The following is a 20,463-nucleotide window of genomic DNA, read 5'->3' as shown; positions in this document are numbered from 1 at the left end:
CGGTGGGCGGGGCGGGGCTCCGGCAGGCCACGCCCCGGACACGCCCATTTCCGGAGCCCGGCTGGCCCGCGCGCGCTCGCACGCCCTCTCGGGCGGACCCGGCCAATCTCCCGCCGCGCGCGCTGACTGGCCCCGGGCGGCGGCTCGCGATTGGCCGGCGTTCGGTGCTTAAAGGCGGGCGGCGCGGGAAAGCGCGGTCCCTTGCGGTGCGGGCGGCGGGGTCTCGGGCCTGGCGTGCTGCGCGGAGGCGCCATGAGCTGCATCAGCCTGCCCGCCGTGCTGCCCGGCTCCCCCGGCAAGACGCGCGGGCAGATCCAGGTGCGCGCGCCGGGCGGGGCCGGGCCTGGGGGGCCGGGGGTGCAGGCCGGGCGGGGGCCTGTGCCGGTGTCTGTGCGGAGCGGGCCCCGAAGTGACCTCTTCTCTCCTAGGTGATTCTCGGGCCCATGTTCTCAGGAAAAAGGTACGGCTTCTGGCGGCGGGACTGGGCCGCCCGCTCCCCGGGGACCCCAGCCCTCCCCAGCCTGCCGCCCCCTCGGAGGAGATCTCCCTCAGCGCTGCCCGGCCCCGGCCCCGGCCCCCGGGATCCGGCCCCGGAGGAAGGCGCGCCCAGGTCGAACCGGTGGTAGACACGCGGTACCGCCCCAGCCGGTGGCCCCCCACCCCCGCATCGGCCCTCTCGGAAGGGGGCCGCGCACGTCCCCCGGCCGGGCGTGTCTGTGCACCTCCTCTCAGTGTGACAGTCTCCTTACGTGGCCGAGAACCACCCCCTGACCGAGGCGGGGCTGGTGAGCCCCCGCCCCCGAGTAAGCCCCGCACCCCAAACCCTTTGCTCAGGAGGTGAGGCTCGGGGTTGGACTCCTCGGACCCAGAAACCAGGGCTTCGCGTGCTGCCCACAGAAGCCTTGTGAGGTTAATTCAGAAAAGCCCTGAGCGCTTTGGACAGAGTTCTGTGATGAGATTACTTTGGAATGCGGTCTGCAGGCACCCTCCCTGCAAGTGGCCTTTGTCTCTGGCCACCTTCCCCACCATATGCCTGAAACACTCCCTCCTCCCGCCCTTCCTGGGACCACCTGAGGGCCATTCCTGGCCACCCTCCCCGTAGAGGACTCTGACTTCCAACCCCATTCCCGGTAGTATTACACCCAGTACACTGTGCCCGGCTGCCTCTGTGCGCTTGGGGGGTGGAGGTGGGGTCCTCAGGCTGTGCAGCACTAGGGGGCGTGGAGGAGCCCAGCTTGTGCCCTTGGGGTCTTCCTGGCCCTGGATCCTGTCGTGGGTGGGCCTCACCAGACCCTCTGCCCTTGCAGCTCGGAGCTGATGAGACGGGTCCGTCGCTTCCAGATTGCCCAGTACAAGTGCCTGGTCATCAAATATGCCAAAGACACTCGCTACAGCAGCAGCTTCTGCACACATGACCGGTCAGTCCCTGCCCCTTTGGTCCTCTCCAGGCACAGGGCATGCAGTCACAGCTCTCTTTAGTGGGGGTGGCAAATAGTGCTGAGGCCTGGCATTGAACAGTTCAAATCAGCAAACTTTCCAGCATGCCCGGCAAGGCAGCTGAGGGCCCCGCCGTTCACGGGGCTCTAGCCTGGTGGTTCTCAACCAGGGGCGATTTTGCCACCCACAGTCCATCTGACGGTATCTGGAGACATTTCTAGTTGTCACAACTGGAGGGGGAGGGGACGCTACTGGCCTTTAATTGGTAGAGCTCAGGAGTGATGCCGCTAACTAACCATCCTGCAGCGCACAGGACAAAGAATGATCCGGCCCCAGATGTCAGCAGTGCCTGCCGGGGGTGAGAAACTCTGCTCTAGAGTTCACCCCTGTTCAGAGGCTGCAGAGTGGTTTTGTTTGGCGTGCATACCGGTTTTTTTTTTTTTTTTGAGACAGAGTCTCAGCTCTGTTAGCCTGGCTAGAGTGCAGAGGCGTCATCATAGCTCACTGCAACCTCAGACTTAGGCTTAAATCCGAGTTCTGCCCATGTGTCACTGGTCTTCTCCATCTGGCAAAGGAAGAGGGGACTTAAAACACATGAAATATTGTTTCATTCTCTTCCCAGATCTTGAAGTAGGATTATAGCAAGATAATAACTAAGCAGTAGTTGTAAAGTATTTTATTTTTTGTAAATACAGCCACAAACTGCTGAGCTTTCAGGAAACTAACTGTTCCTCTGAAGGCTGGTTCAGAGGAGCCCGCAAAAATGGGAACAAAAGAAAACAACATTGTAGGAAAACACAGAAGCTATTTAGAAAGGCAGAGGACACAGCACAGCATTCTTCTTTAGAAAAGGCCCTGGGCGTCATGCCCAGCTACTTGGGAGGCTGAGGCAGGAGCATTGCTTGAGACCAATCTGGGCAATGTAGTGAGACCCTCCAGTCTTAAAAAAAAAAGAAAGAAAAAAAAAAAGGTCTTGGCTGTGATGATAGGGTGGGGTTCAAAGTGTCATTTAATGGCACTGGAACATTCTTACACACCACCCACCTCTCACCTTCAAACTCTACTGGGTAGGATTCTCCTTGTAGGCCAGGGGGCCCGCATGACAGCCGAGCAAACTCAAGTCCTGAAATCACACTAATTGCATAGTGGCTTTGTCGGAATCTGCTGGGGTAGCCAAACAGGAATTCTTCTAGAACGTTGTTCTGCTGGTTGGGGCTCTAGGCTTATCTCTCCTGGGGCAGGGCCCTCAGGGTTTGTCTGGAGTCTGGTGTTCATGGGCTGTGCAGGGCCAGCCCCCTCTGAGTCTCTGTCATTAGAGTGCAGTGGTGTCATCGTGGCTCACTGCAACCTCAAACCCCTGGGCTCAAGCTATATCCTCCTGCATCAGCCTCCTGAGTAGCTGGGTTGGGTGGGGCTATCTTTGATTCTGGACACTTTTGCCTGCATAGACCCCTTTCTCCATTAAAAAAAATTTTTTTTTAAATTATATTTTATGACAGCATTGATGTAAGGACAAATATAATGCAGATCAAGTTATATTTACTTATTCTTGTGAATTTCAGAAGAAATGGAAGCACTCTGCTGGCTCTTAACGGTATCACGGGCCCTGGGCCCGTGCCTGAGGAGGAAGTCGGCCTTTTCTGCCCCCATGTCGGACTTGTCTAGACAGAAGCATAGCAGAGTTTTTGAGTCTCTTTTGAGCTTTATTTTGTTTATTTTTAGACAGAGTCTCGCTTTGTTGCCCAGGCTAGAGTGAGTACCGTGGCGTCAGCCTAGCTCACAGCAACCTCAAACTCCTGGGCTCAAGCGATCCTCCTGCCTCAGCCTCCCGAGTAGCTGGGACTACAGGCATGCGCCACCATGCCCGGCTCATTTTTTCTATATATATTAGTTGGCCAATTAAATTGTTTCTATTTATAGTAGAGACGGGGTCTCACTCTTGCTCAGGCTGGTTTTGAACTCCTGACCTCGAGCAATCCGCTGGCCTCGGCCGCCCAGAGCACTAGGATTACAGGCGTGAGCCACCGCGCCCGGCCCTCTTTTGAGCTTTATATTGGACATTGCTAATTTCTAGTCTGAAGCGTCAAGTGCGATAGCTTGTATTAAATAACTGGTTTTCCGAACAAGGGCCTTTGTTCTCCCTGCTGCCTTTCCATAGCCGCTGGCTTCTCTACGCCCTGCAAGCCAATAGCCGTTCCCGGCCCCCCATGCTGGTGTCTGGTCTCCCGGTCTGCCTTGCTCACGCTCTGGCTTCTTCCTCCAGGAACACCATGGAGGCGCTGCCGGCCTGCCTGCTCCGGGACGTGGCCCAGGAGGCCCTGGGCGTGGCTGTCATAGGCATCGATGAAGGGCAGTTTGTAAGTTGGCCTGGCCTGGCCTTGTTCTTCCTATGAGCTCCCTCCCTGTCCCTGCTGGTTTGGAAGTTACCCGTTCTGTTTTAGACCTTTCAGTGAAAGTAACAAGGTTAAGTTGCCTCAACCAGTGTGTGAGCACTCTTTGAATTCCCCTTGCTGCTTCCCATGTTATTGTCATACCGAACATATTTTTACCTTTTTTAGAAAAAAAAATATTTGCAGTGGAAAAACATTTCTCAACACTGGTACCTAGGGGGGTGTTCTGTTGGGTTCATTGTTGCTTTTGCTTGTTCCATATGGGTTTATTTGGAAGCTCTGCCAATCTTTGCACGAAAATGTCTTCATTGTGTTTTCCAGTTTAAGCTGGTAGCAGATGTTAGGTTTGAAAAGAAAGGGGAAGGCTGTTATCAGTCTAATGGTTACTCCCTGGGCAGGTAATCGGTCTAGTCTCAGAACAATGTGTCCAGGGGAGAGTTTGCTATTTTTTTTTTTTTTTTTTTTTTGAGACAGAGTCTCACACTGTTGCCCAGGCTAGAGTGAGTGCCGTGGCGTCAGCCTAGCTCACAGCAACCTCAAACTCCTGGGCTCAAGCCATCCTCCTGCCTCAGCCTCCCGAGTAGCTGGGACTACAGGCATGCACCACCATGCCCGGCTAAATTTTTCTATATATATTAGTTGGCCAATTGATTTCTTTCTATTTTTAGTAGAGATGGGGTCTCACTCTTGCTCAGGCTGGTTTTGAACTCCTGACCTTGAGCAATCTGCCCGCCTTGGCCTCCCAGAGAGCTAGGATTACAGGCGTGAGCCACCGCGCCCGGCCCGAGAGTTTGCTTTTATTTATCCTACTTTGTATTTGGTGGGTCTTTTCATTCTAGGAAGGAAGTTAAGCCATTATCACTTCAAATGTCTCTCCTCACCCCTCTCCGCGTACTAGTTTCCAAAGTGTGTTCAATAACTCTATTTTTACATCTTCTACTCTAATTCAGAATATTTATTTTTGTTTGACAATTTCTTTTTTTGTGTGTGTGTGTACTTATGCTGTTCCTTCCATTAGTTTTCCAAAAATCTTGTTTCAGTATTTTCCAGCTAACTCTTCCCAGTTCTGTATGAGCACACTCTGGTTGAGTTTGTTGGTTGTCTTTTGTGGTCTTAATTTCTCTCCTGTGCTTTGGAGTTTTTTGTTTTCGCCAGTTTATCGTGGGTGAATGAAACTAAAACCCACTCTTGAAGGGGATTAGCTCACTTAACCCCTCAGGCAGTTTTAGGGTTGTCCCTAGTACACTGGGGAGAGCAACCAGAGCTGCCATGACAAATATACCCCAGATTGCAGTAGCTGAACATGATAGAAATTGTTTTAGAAATATTTGTCAAATAAAGAGTGAATATATTCCAGGTATACAGTGTGATGATTTGATACACGTATACAACACAATGGGGATTTATTTCTCGCTCACCTGCTCCTACGTGGTTCCACGTCGGTTGGTGGGCAGGGCAGGCCTGCCCGAGAGGCTCACCACCATCAGCACATGGCATTGGTGATCGCCCTGGGTGTGAGGCTGTGTGGGCTAGGCTGGGAATTGTACATGTCACCTCTGCTGACCCAAAGACTGGAACTTGGGCACACGGCCCCCCAGCTGTACATTTAGTCTAGCTCCACACCCTGGAGGAAGAAGAAATCTGTTTGCTGAGTGGTTCGGAATCTCCGCCTGCCCTGCCTCGCAGTACAGAATCGGGCGGCTCCGACTATCATACCCTACAGGGACGGAACAGGTCCTGTCGCCCAAGGCCAGTCCTGCCTTTCTGGGCCTGTTCTTGCCCAACATGCTCGATGAATCACAGCCCCAAACTCCGTTCCCACGGGAGGCTGATGGGTCCCCTGCACCGTGCGGGGCGTCTCCCTCGTGGAGATGGGCTCCAGGCCAGCCGGCACCTGACACCTGCTCCCTGCCGTGGGTGTGCCCGTTCTATTTCAGATGCTCAGAGGTGTGCTCCTGGGCACCCCTGCGTCTGCACACACCATTCCCAGCGGTGAGCCCAGGTTGGGAATGAGGTTACAGCTCTTCCCTTTCTCTTCCAAACTGCGGTCTCCCAGTGGATCCGGGGGTATTGCATCACCTTTTGGGGCATGACCTTCTCAGCAAGGAGGCTGTGACTGTGGGGTCACCCCCTTCGGACCTGCTGCTGCGACTTGCCCCACCGCTCTGCTCTCCTGTCTTTGCATAAACCTCATTCGCAGAGGCCGACCCGGACACCCCAGGCAGGGACGTTTCGCTTCTTACTCCTCGTTGGTTGACATCCAAATGCCCCAGGAACAAGGGAACCAAGTCCTGTTCGCCACTGTAACCTGTAGGAGGGATTTATTTGTCTACCTCCTCCCTGGCAAAGAAATATAACTTGAGCTCATTCGGCGAGTGTTTATTATACCCGCTCTGCAAACATCACCGTTCTCCCGTTCCGCCCTGGCCTCTGCGGGCCTTATTCTCCACAAGGTCAGAGTCTTCCCGTTGCAAGAAGTTCTGGATGGAGGAGGCGAGCTCCGGACTCGGGGCCCAGCAAAAGGAACGCCCCTGCCCCGCTTCACCCTCTGCGTGGACAGTGAACGGAGCCAAGCTTTGCCCGCACTTGGGTCCCCAAGGAAGGAAAGGCTTTCACAGAGAGTGGGAGCTGCCGTGCTCACCCCTGCCCCTGGGCAGGGCACAGCAGCACCCGGCTGCTTTGTGGGAACTGCTGGCATCAGAAGCGATTCACCTGGAGATCCCATGGCCGCAGGCTGAGGGCGCTCTGCCTAAGGTGCTGGCGGCGCATGCGTGGGCGCCCTGCCCCCGGGGTCTGCCCCACATACATGTTCTTTTCACCAGCTACATGGCAGGGTTGCTTGGCAATAGTGGAAGCCATGATTTTCTAAAAAACAGTTTTTGTGTTTTATTTCTGTTTTACTCCACAAGAAATACCAGGTTGAGTATATCTCTTATCCGAAATGCTTGGGACCTGCAATGTTTAGGATTTCAGATTTTTTCGGGTCTTGGAATATTTGCATGTGTATAATGAGATATCTTAGGGATGGGACCCAAGTCTGAACACAGAATTCATTTCTGTTTTATGTACACCTTATGCATATGGTCTGAAGGTAGTTTTATACAACATCTAATAATTTTGTGCATGAATCAAAGTTTTGACTGACCTGTCGCATGAGGGCAGGTGAGGCATTTTCCGCTTGTGTCATGTCAGTAGTGCTCAGAAAATTTCAGATTTTGGAGCATTTAGGATGAGGGATGTTCAACCGGTAATAGAAGTTAGGCATACAGGTAAGGAAAAAAAAGTCCATAATTTGCCACCAACAAAGTCTTCTAGAGACCACCAGGAAACCCCCTCACTTGGGTTTCTTCCTGGGGGCACCGTGGGGAGGCCTGGATGGGGCTCCTAGGATTTGGCTCCCACGGCTATTCTGTGGAGGTGTCCCTGGCTGGCTGTGCTCTTGGGCGGGCGCCCTGGGGAAGGTGAATCGGTACCTCAAGCCTTATCCCAGGGAGAGCAGGTGGCAACCAGACCGAGGCTGTGATCAGCAGCAGCACGCTCCTCAGCCGGGAGAGGGGGGTGTCTGCTGCTCTGTGGCTGGGACAATGCCATATTCTTGTCTGTGCTCAGACATGATTATGGAGGGGTCTCGTCGTCTTGACTCCTGGTCACAGGAGGGCCTTGCCTGATGGTGGGCCTCCGTGACGTTGATGACGTCCCTCCAAGCCAGGGCCCACCCTGAGTGCGGGGCCAGCTGCCGGCTGCTGGGGCTGCTCTGCTCTTTCTCCCCAACCCGGAAGACAAACAAAAACCCCATAACGTGTTGGCTTTGATCCTTCTAATCTTTATACATGTATTGTTTTCTTTTTTTTAAACAGAGTCTCACTCTGTTGCCTGGGCTAGAGTGCTGTGGTGTCAACTTAGCTCACAGCAACCTCAAACTCCTGGGCTTAAGCGATCCTCCTGCCTCAGCCTCCTGAGTAGCTGAGACTGCAGGAATGCACCACCATGCCCGGCTAATTTTTTCTGTATATATTTTTAGTTGGCCAATTAATTTCTTTCTATTTTTAGTAGAGACAGGGTCTCGCTCTTGCTCAGGCTGGTTTCAAACTCCTGACCTTGAGCAATCCTCCCACCTCAGCCTCCCAGAGTGCTAAGATTACAGGCGTGAGCCACCGCACATATTTTAATAGATCACACGCTGTGGCCATTTTTCCACGTCCACAAATACCCATCCCCACAAATGCACCATGTCTCGTTTAAGCTTCCTTGTCTGTGGCGTTTAGACACACGGACGTCTTATGCTACTGCCGGATGCACCCGCTGAGTGGAATGGCCAGGCCGGGGGGCCACTCTCACTCGTCAGTTTTTCAAGCTCTTACCTGATGGCAGCACTATTCTAGGTCCTGGGGGCAAGAGCCAGAGCCCCCGCCCTGGCGCTCACACTCTAACTAGGGGAGAAAGTACGTAATACGTCAGGTGGTGACAACTGCTATGTATTAGAGGAACAGGCAGCGTGAGGGCCACAGACTAAGGTGGGGGGAAGCTTTACGGGGATGGAGCCGGCAGGAATCTGGGGGCTGCAAGTGGGGCCGAGGCAGGAATGTGCCTGTGGGAGCCAGTGAGGTGGAGAGGTGGCCAGGTGCCTGGGTCAGCCTGGGAAAGACTTGGGCTTGGCCCCGGGGGAGACATAGGATGTCAAGGGTGGCCCAATCTGATGGCGGAGGCCGAGAATGGACGGACGGCAGGGGCCAGAGGGCAGTGGTGAGACCAGCAAGGCCAACACCTTTTCCCACATTTTATCCACTACTATTTCTTCCTCTGCAAATTGCCTGTTTGGGGCTTCCACTCATTTTTCTCCTAGTTTATCTTTTTTCTAGTAGACATGGGAGTGTTAGTCGCTCCAGGCTAATCCGAGCGGCTGGAGTTGTTGGGTCCGGCAGCATCTCTGAGGCTCCGGAGAGCTGCTCAGGTAGGTGCTCAGGCTCTCCTCCACCTTGTCACCCCAGTTCCCCGACATCGCGGACTTCTGTGAGACCATGGCCAACTCGGGGAAGATCGTGATCGTGGCCGCACTGGATGGGACCTTCCAGAGGAAGGTAAGGGGTCTCATCCAGGTCTTGGGACTGGAGGGGGAAGGGGCTTCTCATCGGGTGTAGGGCAGTGCACAAAGACACCATCCCAGCAGGTGACCGGGGCTCCCCACTAAGGGGCATAGCTCAGACCAGGCCTTGCCCAAGCCCAGGGACTCCCCCCAGTCTGCTCAGGAGTGAGTCTGTCCAGACCAGATGCCATCTGCTGTGGCAGGTGCTTTGAGCAGAGCAGGGCTTGGTGCTCTTTGGGGGACCAACGTCAGGGCAAGCTTTCCTGGCTTCAGTGCTTATGAATCAGAGGGTTTAAAAGAGAAACCCACGGGGCGAGGTGACTGAGTGCCCCGGCTGTCTTCCCTCGGGAGTGCAGGCTTTCGGGGCCATCCTGAACCTGGTACCCCTGGCCGAGAGCGTGGTGAAGCTGACCGCGGTGTGCATGGAGTGCTTCCGGGAAGCCGCCTACACCAAGAGGCTGGGCACGGAGAAAGAGGTAGCTCGACCTGCCTTCTCCTCCCAGGGTGGGCAGGGGCACCGCTCTGCCTCCTTCCGAGTCCAGGCCTTCACGTCCTTTCTCTGTCCCTGTGGCCAGGTTGAGGTGATCGGTGGGGCAGACAAGTACCACTCCGTGTGTCGCCTCTGCTACTTCAAGGCCTCGGGCCAGCCTGCTGGGCCGGACAACAAAGAGAACTGCCCAGTGCTGGGAAGGCCGGGGGAGGCGGCCTCGGCGGCCACCAGGAAGCTCTTTGCCCCTCAGCAGATCCTGCAGCGCAGCCCTGTCAACTGAGACGGCCACCTGCTCCCGCTCCTGCTGCCGCCTAGCGGACGCCTGCACCCAGCCTGCTGTGTGGCCTGCTGGGGAGGAAGTCAGGGAGGGCCACCCTGCTTGGGGGACTTTCTGAGGCTGCCCCGCACGTCACATGTCCCTCCCTGCCTGCCCACCAGCCCTGTGTTGGTTCCCTTCCCGGCCGCCGGGATGATGTGCCCAGGCTGGAGCTGGCCTGCGGCTGGCCGGGGTCTGTCTGCTGCAGACCCACCCCTCCTCCTCTGGCCCTGGAGCAGAGCCACATGCCATTGTGACATCAGCGCTGCTGGCTTCTTCCCCCTTTGTGGCTTTCACTCTTCAGTTTCTGTTCTCCCTGGGAATTCTGAGCACTCTGAGCCTCAGCCCTCCCGCCCCGCTCGGGGATGGCCAGGACTCGTGCCCTTCTGCTCCCTTTGGGCTCAAAGCACTTCCTACACTCTGCCGGTGGCTTTCTCCAGAACCGCACAGCTTTCACACTGGTGGCACTGACCGTGCTGGGGGCAGGGCCCGTGCTTCTGCTGCAGTGTATGGAATTAAGTGACATTAAAGTCCACTAGTTGCTGAAAGCACATTTAACTTGGGCTTCCCCGGGTCTCGTTCTGAACGGCTCTGACGTGATTTGGGTGGGGATTATTTTCCAGATCTTTCTGTAGTACCAGTGGTCATTTAACCGCCACCCCTTTTAACTGAGAACCGATCATGGAGTGCGTCCTAAGAGGAACGCTCACCTACCTTCCTGGCTGGAGCGAGGAGGCTGCTGTCCCGCTGCCAGCTGGGGCTGCGAGGTCAGGTTTTGTTTGTGAAACAGACACTTGATAGTTGAGGAGCCAAGAAGATGCAGCTCAGCTGTGCCTCGGAAAACGGGCTGTTGGCAGCTCGATTGGAGGAATCCGAGGGGGCGTGGGGGGGCACCCACTCTAGGCCCCTGCCCCCGAGTTCCCAGATGGCCTCCCCACCGCTCTCCTTGGCAACACCCCCACTTGCTGGCGACCTGGCCCAGGCCACAGCTGTGAGGTCTCTTTCAGCAGTGGGGCCTGTAATTCCCCAGAGTCGGGTCCTATTCGTCCCCACTCAGGATTTTGAAACTATGAGGGCCCGCTGTTGACAGCTCCCTCTGCCATTGCTCAAAAGGGGAAGCTAGAGTTGCTCCAGGGGCCCCGGCTCTCCTGCTAGAGACGGCTGGCCTGCTCAGGGGTGGGCTGGGCAGCCACGCCCTCTCAACACCACGACCATGAAGGGCCCCCCTGGAGGAAAGAGGAAGCCTGGCACCCCTCGCTCCACTGTGAGAGGGGCAACTCCCAGGTGCCCTCCCCCAACTCTGGGGAGGGAACAGGACTCTGGCCAGGCGGTCCAGAAAAATCATCTTGTTTACAAGCTGAGCACAGCTGCTATTTTAAGATGCTGATGAAAGGCCTATAGGCATGAGACCCCGGACTGGGGAGGGGCTGCCACTGCTTTGTCCAAAATGCAAGTTCCATAAAGCTGGCCCTCAGCACCCCTCTGGGCTGTTCCCAGAGCAGAGTCTCTTCCTCCCATCCCCAGGCTAAGGCCCAGCCAATGACAACGGACAAAACATTTATTCCATCTCCAACCGTCTAGCAGAATCCATCTGGGGAGGGCAGGGCGTCTTCTCCAAGGCTTTATAATACATTCGGGCGGCCCTCCCCACGCTAGCGAGCAGTGGCGGGATATTTACATAAAGCTGGGTGTCCTCAGGCAAAGCCCCTCCCTGCCGCCAGGGGCTGGGAGCAAGAAGGGCACCAGCTCTGCCCCCTGCCCCTGGCACGGGGTGGCGACCCCAGACCAAACAACAGTGAGCACGAAGTCAAACCTGAGTGAGGCGGCGGCGGGGGCCGGAGCCCAGCACCAGCAGCAGGAGACAGGCGCCGTGCCGACCCCTGTCTTTGGCAGAGAACCCCTGGGCTCTGCTCCTGGGCGCCCAGGGAGAAGCTAAGGCACTTGCCGAAACAGCACGGGGGCACCTTCCCACTTCTAGCTACTCCAAGCAGGGCTGGGGTAAAGCAATGAGGAAACCATCTAGGAAAAACCCTCTCCTAACGAATGCCCTTGAGCGAGTGGGTGCCTGGGGAGCCCTCTGGGCACAGCACTTGGGGGCTCTCTGGCTGCGTGTCAGCTGCAGCAGGCACAGGGCGGGGGCTGGCCATGTGGGGAAAGTCCAGTGCTCCCTGTCCCCCTCCCACCCTCGGCTCCTCAGTACACAGGGGGCGGCTGGTAGCCCTCGGTGGTCTCGGCGCTCTGGGTGAAGGGCGGCTGCTGGTAGGTGTCCACGGGCGCCCCCGGGTAGGAGGCGTAGGCTGTGCTGGGGTCCGGGGTGGGGTCCACATAGTTCTGGGTGAAGTCCTCCACGCCGGCCTTGTAGCGCTGGTAGGCCAGGGAGGCCAGCATTCCCTGCAGGGAGCCCCAAAGCCTGAGTTAGGGCGGGAAGAGGGGTGCAGGGCGAAAGGGACCTCGGGACCCCACAAACCCGCAGGCCCACCTACCCAGGAGAATATGGAGAAGAAGCTGAAGGCGATGGCGGCCCGGGCGGAGTCGGCGCCCACCAGCACGTCCTCCTTCTTGGTGGCTGCCCACTGGTTGGTAAGGAAGCAGAAACCAACAAACCACAGGAAGGTCCAGAGAGCTGGGGAGAAGACAGGCAGGGCTGAGCTCCAGGGAGGAGCAGGGGCTTTCCAGGGCCCTGGGGATGCGTGCGCTGCCGAGGCCGGCGGGAGGACCAGGTGGGGCGCTCAGCAGGGATTCTGGGCTCCCAAGCCCCGAACTCATGCCTCAACACCAGTGGGTCTCAGCAGGCGCTCAGAAACCCTTACCTGCCAGCCCGGGGAATAAAAGGGACATAGGCAAAGCCTGTCCACTCAAGAGGGGCTGGGGACCCCCGAGATGCTCCCAGTTCCTCGAGGCCAAGGGGGCCCCCCCATCTCAGACCCCTAGAGCTAACACCTCCCACTCCCGTTCACCTCCCAAGCTCAAACGTAGGTGCCACAGGCGGATACCTGAGAAGAGCAGGTCACCAATGACCAGGTACTTGCGGTCAGTGACGTTGCTCATCTGGGGGAAATACACGTCGACCACCAAGAAGAAGGCCGAGGCCAGGAAGGCCAGCACTCCGATGGCACTGCCGTAGCGGCAGGCGTCCTCGTTGTGGTTGAACACGCAGTACATCTGTTTCGATGAGTGGGTGTTGCTGTAGCCCTCGCCGAAGATGCACGAGAACACGATCAAGGCGAAGACCTGCGGGAGAGGAGGGTCGGTAGGGCTGCGTGGCCGCGGGACAGACCCCTATGGGGGCACACGGCAGGGACACCTCCGGGGACCCGCCCCCTCCACTACTGCTGTCCCCTTTTGGAGGCCGACATCATAGCCCCTCTGAACTGGCAGACCGAGCTGATGAGCAAATTGCTTCCTGGCTCGCTAACTGATCGCGCTCGCCACAAGGCGGGCGGATGGGACCTTAGCAGACCGCCCCCCCAGCTGCCTGCCTGCAGGGACCACCTTGTTTGGGAACCTGAGGGGATGAAGGGCAATCACCCACCCCAACTTTGAACCAGTTTGGGGATTTTTTTGCTTTTGGGGGATTTTTGTTTTTTGAGACCGAGTCTCACTCTGTTGCCCAGGCTAGAGTGCCATGGCGTCAGCCTAGCTCACAGCAACCTCAAACTCCTGGGCTCAAGCGATCCTCCTGCCTCAGCCTCCCGAGTAGCTGGGACTACAGGCATGTGCCACCATGCCCGGCTAATCTTTTCTATATATTTTTAGTTGGCCAATTATAATTTTCTTTCTATTTTTAGTAGAAACGGGGTCTTGCTTTTGCTCAGGCTGGTTCTGAACTCCTGACCTTGAGCAATCCTCCTGCCTCGGCCTCCCAGAGTGCTAGGATTACAGGCATGAGCCACCGCCTGGTCTTGTGGGGTTTTTTTTACACCTTTAGTTGCCTTCATGGAACTAGTTTTTGTTGTTTTAAAGTCTTGCTCTGTCGCCCGGACTAGAGTGCTGTGGTGTCAGCCTAGCTCACAGCAACCTCAAAGTCCTGGGCTCAGTGGATCCTCCTGCCTCAGCCTCCCGAGTAGCTGGGACTACAGATGCACCACCATGCCTGGCTAATTTTTTCTACTTTTAGTAGAAATGGGGTCTCACTTTTACTCAGGCTGGTCTCAAACTCCTGACCTCAAGTGATCCTCCCGCCTCGGCCTCCCAGAGTGCTGGGATTACAGGCGTGAGCCACCGCGCCCGGCCTATTGAACCCATTTTAAACAAGGGGGGGCCACAAAGTCACAGAAACCCAAGCTTGGGGTCTCACTCACCCCCCTCCATCCCGTCACCTTCTGCTCAAGTCACCTCTAGAGTGCCCAGCCTCTGCCTGAACACCCTGGGGAGCCCCTCAGGAAAGCCACGCTCGCGCCCCTGGGGCTCCCACCTCCTGGAGCCCCCTCCCAGCCTCAGTGCACTCTGACTCTCCCCAACCCCACCCAGTCCAGGCTGGACTCCCCACTTTGGTAAGCTTTCTTCATACAAGGGCTTCCGGCCTCTTTGGCACCCCGGTCCCCCCATGAGAGCCCTGGTCTGCCTCAGCCCCACAGTGGGTCCTGCCTGGCCCCAGGTCACATGGGGAGTGGGCGTCTGACCAGCAGGCCTATGGACACAGCTGTGAACTCTGACCCCTGGAGGAGCCGGGGTAGGGGTAGGTGAGTCCACCTCTTAGAAACAGCCCATGCCGGCCGGGCGCGGTGGCTCAAGCCTGTAATCCTAGCACTCTGGGAGGCCGAGGCGGGCGGATTGCTCGAGGTCAGGAGTTCGAAACCAGCCTGAGCAAGAGCAAGACCCCGTCTCTACTATAAATAGAAAGAAATTAATTGGCCAACTAATATATATATATAAAAATTAGCCGGGCTTGGTGGCGCATGCCTGTAGTCCCAGCTACTCGGGAGGCTGAGGCAGCAGGATTGCTTGAGCCCAGGAGTTTGAGGTTGCTGTGAGCTAGGCTGACGCCACGGCACTCACTCTAGCCTGTGCAACAAAGCGAGACTCTGTCTCAAAAAAAAAAAAAGAAACAGCCCATGCCACCTCTCGAAACTTCAAGGCCTACCCCACCTCAGCACATGCAGGAGGGACCCCTGCCCCTGCCCCACAGGCCACTGCAGGGCTCTGGAGCAGGCAGTCACAAGCCCCACCCCCAGCTGGGACTGAAGCCGGAACTCCGGGATGCTGGGAGCAGGGTGCCCATCCAAGACTCCTGGCACTGCCGTCCCGACCCACTGGGCATCTGTTCCTTGGGCACAGCCCAGGACAGAGGCTGTCAGACCCCACAGCCAGGCTGGGAGGGGGTGTGGGTGCCATGGGGGCACCTCGGAGGCTCGGGTCTCAGGCACGGTCCCGGCACAGCAGGCACACCCTCTGCCTGTCCCTCCTGACACCTCGTCCAGCTTCCAGCGCCGGCTGTCCAAGAACGTGGACCCCAACCCAGCGTTGAAGGGTCTGCCCCGCTTATGCGGAGGGGGTACGCCTTTGGGACAGCCGATCTTGGGTGGGGAAGCAGACTCCTGGCTTGCTCCTTAATAGGATGCAGACTTTGTTTCAGGGCGCGAGGCCGCCCCACACCCTGCACCCCACGTGGCTTCGGAAAGCCCCTTCCTGGTGAATTCCCCAAGCTGGGAGTCGCGGCGTGCGGGCCACCTGTCCAGGAGCTGCCCCCAGGCTCCTCCCACTCCGCCGCCAGCCGGCCGACGGCCTGCTCCCCGCGGCGCCTGCCGACACCCCGCGCCAGGGCGGCGGGGCGGGGACCCGGGAGTGGGGTAGGCGGCAGGACCCGCGGCCGGGACCGGGGAGTGGGGTAGGCGGCGGGACCCGGGGCCGGGGGGTGCGGGGGCGGGGGAGGACAGCGCGTCCTGTCCCCAGGACGCAGAGGGAGGGAAGGCGGCGCTGGGACGCAGGACGCCGGCCCCACTCCGCCGCCAGGCCGGGGACGCGCGGCCATCGCCACCTGTCGCGCCCGCGGGCCGGCAGACTCGCGGCCCCCGCCGGGACTGGCGGGAAGGTGTCCCCGCGGCGCCCAGTCTTCCCCCGGGGCTCACCATGCACACGGCGCGCGCCACCACCTGCGGCTGCGCCAGGAAGCGCCGCAGGTCGAAGGAGCCGCCCGCCTTGGCCGCGCCGTAGGCCCCGCTCTCCATGTCGCCGCCGCCGCCGCCGCCGCGGAACGCAGAGGAACCGGCCGGGCCGCCTCGCGCGCCCCGCCCCGCCCGGCCCGCGCCCCGCCCCCGGGGCGTGGCCGGCGTCCGCCGCCGACCCTGGGCACGGCCGGGACCGCGCGGCGCATGGCGAGGCCTTGGCACTGGGGGCGCGCCCGCGTCTCCAGCCGTGCTCGGCTCCACCCTGCCCCGTGGCCGGGGTGCGCCCTCCTGCCGCGCTGTCCCGCAGCATGGCCACAAAGGGGCAGGGAGCCCCCCTCGCCGTCTCGCCTCCGCCCTCCCGTCTCCTCCTCCAGGAAGCCCGCCAGACGCCTGTTCCGGATCCCCCAGCCCGGGACGCAGGCTCCCATCCCACTCAGAACCCCAGGGCACAGCCTGGGCCTCTCCCTGCCTGCGGGCCACTCTCCCCTGCTCCCTGGGGTCAGCCTGGAGCACTCCTGCGGGGGGCCCGGCCCCTGGCTGGAAGGGCCGGGCGGCTACACGGTTCCAGGCTCCAAGATGGTGTGCAAACAAAAACCCAGCTCCCGGGGCCACGGGCAGGGGGCGGGGTTTAATCCAGTTCTAACCGCCTCTCCCCACCCCCTAAAGCAGGTACCGAGCGTCTGGAACTGGGAAACGGGCTGCGCTGTGTGTGTGTGTGCTGGGGGGCGGGGGGTGCGTTCTCCGGGGGCGCAGGCTGACTTGGCAGGGAGGAGTTCCGGACACCCTTGGCTAGTTGCAGGTCACGATTAATGAGGGCACGTGCACTAGGTGGGGCTTAGTCTGCGCCCTGAGGACAGCGTGAGCTGAGCCAGAAGACTGGGCCAGCAGGAGATGGGGGTGTCCCTCCAGGGAAAAGGGGGAGCAGGCATGGGGGAGGGGCTGGGCCTCTTCACAGCCTGCCCCGCACCCCCTCCCCACACCCCTTTCCCACACCTGGATAGCTGGTGACAAGCGGAGGAGAGGTGAGAACAGGGGCCCACACAGAGACACCTTTCTGTGCACCTAAAATCCTCCCACCAAGGCCATGTGTGCTTGCTAAAGGCCGCCAGGGCTCCAAGACTGCCCACTGGCAGGTTTTCTGTTTGTTTTTAATAAGTTGTATTATGTATGTGTGAGGTTTACAAGATGTGATGGAATACATATAGATAGTTAAAAAGGTTACTATAGGCCGGGCGCGGTGGCTCACGCCTGTAATCCCAGCACTTTGGGAGGCCAAGGCGGGCAGATTGCTCAAGGTCAGGAGTTCGAAACCAGCCTGAGCGAGACCCCGTCTCTACCAAAAATAGAAAGATATTAATTGACCAACTAAAAATATATATACAAAAAATTGGCCGGGCATGGTGGCGCATGCCTGTAGTCCCAGCTACTCGGGAGGCTGAGGCAGGAGGATCTCTTGAGCCCAGGAGATTGAGGTTGCTGTGAGCCAGGCTGACGCCACGGCACTCACTCTATCCTGGGCAACAAAGTGAGACTCTGTCTCAAAAAAAAAAAAAAAAAAAAGGTTACTATAGTAAAAGGAAATCAACATGTCCATCATCTCACATAGCTAGCCTTTGTTTTCCTGGCAAGAGAAGCTAAAATATACTCATTTAGCACGAACTCCAGATATGTACACTACAATGTCATTACCTGCGGTCCTCATGTCCCGCCTTCGGTCTCTAGACTTGTTCATCCTACATGTCTGCTGCTTTGTGCCCTCTGACCTGCACCTCCTCGTCCCACCCCACAGGCTTTTTGCCACTTGAATAGTGGGTCCTCCTGTAGGGCAAGGCGTGGGGTGCCTCTGGGGGGCTGCCAAGCCTGCACCTTCTGGTCACAACCCTGACGACAAAGGTGTTGAGGCTCGAGACTCAGCCAGCCAAGCTCCCCTCTCCCGTGGCCCCCATCAGTGCCCCGGCAGGAGAAGAGGCATCGGGCTTACTCACCCCCCTAAAGGAAGGGGGTGCTGAATCACCCAGAGGGCAAGCGCTGGCCCCTGGTCACATGGTGAGTGGGAGCCAGGTCTCTGTACCCCATTTTACAGGAAGAAAAACAGAAGCTCAGAGGTGACAGGGTGCCCATCACCTGGCCTCTGGGAAGGACAGACTTGGAAGGAAGGGACCCAGAGGTGAGGCAAGGAGGGTGCCCAGCAGGCAGAGGTGGCCACCACCAAAGGCCAGACAGGTGGAGCATGCAGAGGCCTGTGGTGCCTGGGGCCAGGCAACACGAAGGCCCTGTCACTTTACATGTCAGTGAAGTGATGACCAAGGTGTCCTCGAGAGGCATCATTCCCGCATCCCTCCTCAGACCCTGAAAGGGACTTGGGAGAGTGGCCCACCCAGAAGCCAGCTGACTCCATAGCTGGGCACCGGGAGCAGAAAAGGCCAGGATAGCGCAGGCCTCAGTCGGCACGTGGCACCCCGTAGGCCCTTAATAAACATCTTCCAGTCGCACATAAGCGGTATGGCCCTGGCCTGCCCTGCCCTGCCAGCCCACTGCCCAGCCAGGGCCCCGGTTGGATCACTCACCTGCGTCTGGACCACGCAGGGCTACAATTGGCTTGTATTCTTGTGTTGTATATTTCAGCTGCCAGACTTAGCAAATAAAACTATCGTTACATTTGCATTTCAGAAAAACAATGAATAAGTTTTTAGTATAAGTATGTCCTATGCAAAATTTACCTGGCAACCCTAATTATATTCTTTCAGTATGGTCTCTTTTACTGCAAGGCAAGTTCCTTCAGAGCAAGAACTGTCTCTTAGAAGATTCAAGATTCAAGGATCCCCAAGCCTTAGGCCTGATGCTCTAAACAGTCTTGTCTTTTTTTTGAGACAGAGTCTCCCTTGTTGCCCAGGCTAGAGTGAGTGCCGTGGCGTCAGCCTAGCTCACAGCAACCTCAGGCTCCTGGGCTCAAGAGATCCTCCTGCCTCAGCCTCCCGAGTAGCTGGGACTACAGGCATGCGCCACCATGCCCGGCTCATTTTTTCTATATATATTAGTTGGCCAATTAATTTCTTTCTATTTATAGTAGAGACGGGTCTCGCTCTTGCTCAGGCTGGTTTCGAACTCCTGACCTTGAGCAATCCTCCTGCCTTGGCCTCCCAGAGTACTAGGATTACAGGCGTGAGCCACCACGCGAGGCTACATTCTTTTTTTTTTTTTTTAAGACTACTCAAGTGCAGTAGTAAACATTCTTATAGATTAGGAACAGCAACCACCCTTGGTTTCATACTTGCCACCTTCTAAGAGCTTTCACTGAATCCTTTCCACACCCCTGGGGGCAGGTCCCTTTATCTTTGTTTTGCAGAGGAAGCAGTTGAGGTCCCTGGGTTGAGTGACAGTCAGTGTGGGGATTTGAACCCTGGACCTGTTGGGTGGAAGATCCCAGGCTCTTCTCCCCACCCCCAGCTGTGCTCTTAGCGTGTGTGGAAAAGAGTAGATTGGGTTTCCATAGAGGTTGTGCGAATTTGCAGTAAAAAAAAAAAAAAAAAGGATTAAAAGAAAAATAAATTAAAAAAAAAAAAAGAGTGGATTGGGGACCTTCATCCCACCATAGGTCGGGCAACGCTTCCTGGGTCCCACACCTGCGGCTCCCTCCAGCCCTGAGCTGAGGTCCGGATGGCGGTGGGAAGCAGGCAGGTTTGGGGCTGGACAGAGTGGGCTTGAGAACAGCCTTTGCCCCTCGCCAGCTTGTGGCCTGGGCAACTTTCTTATCCCCCCAGAGCTTTAGCTTCCACATCTGTAGACCCACCCGGAACCCAGACCCCCACCCTCGGGCCTGCTGTGAAGATCCAGTGAGATAAAGCACAGAGAGCACCCAGTTTATCAGCTTGTCATCTGAGCTGACAGATCAGGGCCCAGGGGCCCTGGAGGCAGCAGCCTGTCCTGTCCCCATCCTCCCGCCCTGGCCCTCTCTATCCCACCGCCAGGTGCACCCTGTGCACCTGCACCCCACTGGCTCCCCAGCCTGCACCACTCGTGGACATATACTGAAGGAACTGATACAGATAGATGCACGGACATGCTCACAGCCCAAAGGAGGAAACAGCCCAGATGTCTGTCAACAGAGGCGTGGTAATGCAACATTCGCCACCGCACAGTGGGATATTGTTCAGCCTTGAGAACTGAACTGCAGGTCCGTGCTGGGACGTCAGTGGACCTTAGCGACATTGTGCTAAGTCAGAGAAGTCAGACGTGAAGGCAGCCGGCCTAGGATTGCACGTATGTGGACTGCCCGGGCGCGCAAGTCCAGGGGCGGAAAGCAGGCCCCCGGGGAGGGGAAACGGGCGTAACTGCCGCGTGAGTCCGAGGCTTCCTCCCGGGCCGATGACAATGTTTTGGAACCAGATAGAGGTCGGCGTGGTTGCACAACGTTGTGGATGTGCTCAACACCACCGAATGATCGCTGCAAAATGGTCAGCTTTCGCTATATGAATTTCACTTCAAAACAGAAAAGAGAAAATACTGGGAGAAGGTCTAACTCCTGGGTTTAGGCTCTTCCCGCCTAGAATAGCTGTAAAAATAAAACGCAGTTGGGATATGAGTCGTTTGGAGCACAGGTTAGGGGGGCCGAGACCCTGAATCCGAGATTCAGCTGCTTT

General features: G+C 57.4%; 2 protein-coding genes across 4 annotated transcripts; one reads left to right on the top strand and one right to left on the bottom strand.

The window, feature by feature from the left end:
• Nucleotides 1-162: 162 nt before the first annotated feature.
• On the top strand, nucleotides 163-10,274 carry TK1 (thymidine kinase 1). Of its 2 annotated transcripts, XM_012756240.3 has the most exons (7): nucleotides 164-318; nucleotides 429-460; nucleotides 1,308-1,418; nucleotides 3,701-3,794; nucleotides 8,816-8,905; nucleotides 9,267-9,386; nucleotides 9,486-10,274. In XM_012756240.3, exons 1-7 carry the CDS (start codon nucleotides 253-255, stop codon nucleotides 9,678-9,680), a joined length of 708 nt encoding a protein of 235 aa, XP_012611694.1. In that variant the 5' UTR covers nucleotides 164-252; the 3' UTR covers nucleotides 9,681-10,274. The 2 variants fall into 2 exon arrangements, with proteins under 2 accessions (XP_012611693.1, XP_012611694.1); XM_012756239.3 differs by having other exon boundaries at nucleotides 163-318; nucleotides 9,267-10,274.
• Nucleotides 10,275-11,256: 982 nt separating this feature from the next.
• On the bottom strand, nucleotides 11,257-15,951 carry SYNGR2 (synaptogyrin 2). Of its 2 annotated transcripts, XM_012756241.3 has the most exons (4): nucleotides 15,785-15,947; nucleotides 12,710-12,947; nucleotides 12,200-12,339; nucleotides 11,761-12,107 (listed from the first exon to the last, which is right to left on the bottom strand). In XM_012756241.3, the coding sequence occupies exons 1-4, from the start codon at nucleotides 15,881-15,883 to the stop codon at nucleotides 11,910-11,912; spliced, it is 675 nt and encodes a 224-aa protein (XP_012611695.1). In that variant the 5' UTR covers nucleotides 15,884-15,947; the 3' UTR covers nucleotides 11,761-11,909. The 2 variants fall into 2 exon arrangements, with proteins under 2 accessions (XP_075850932.1, XP_012611695.1); XM_075994817.1 differs by lacking the exon at nucleotides 12,200-12,339 and having other exon boundaries at nucleotides 11,257-12,107; nucleotides 15,785-15,951.
• Nucleotides 15,952-20,463: the final 4,512 nt, after the last annotated feature.

This window comes from Microcebus murinus, chromosome 18, assembly GCF_040939455.1.
Source record: "Microcebus murinus isolate Inina chromosome 18, M.murinus_Inina_mat1.0, whole genome shotgun sequence".
Classification (NCBI taxonomy): domain Eukaryota; kingdom Metazoa; phylum Chordata; class Mammalia; order Primates; family Cheirogaleidae; genus Microcebus; species Microcebus murinus.
This window is presented reverse-complemented; position numbering and strand designations above follow the sequence as displayed.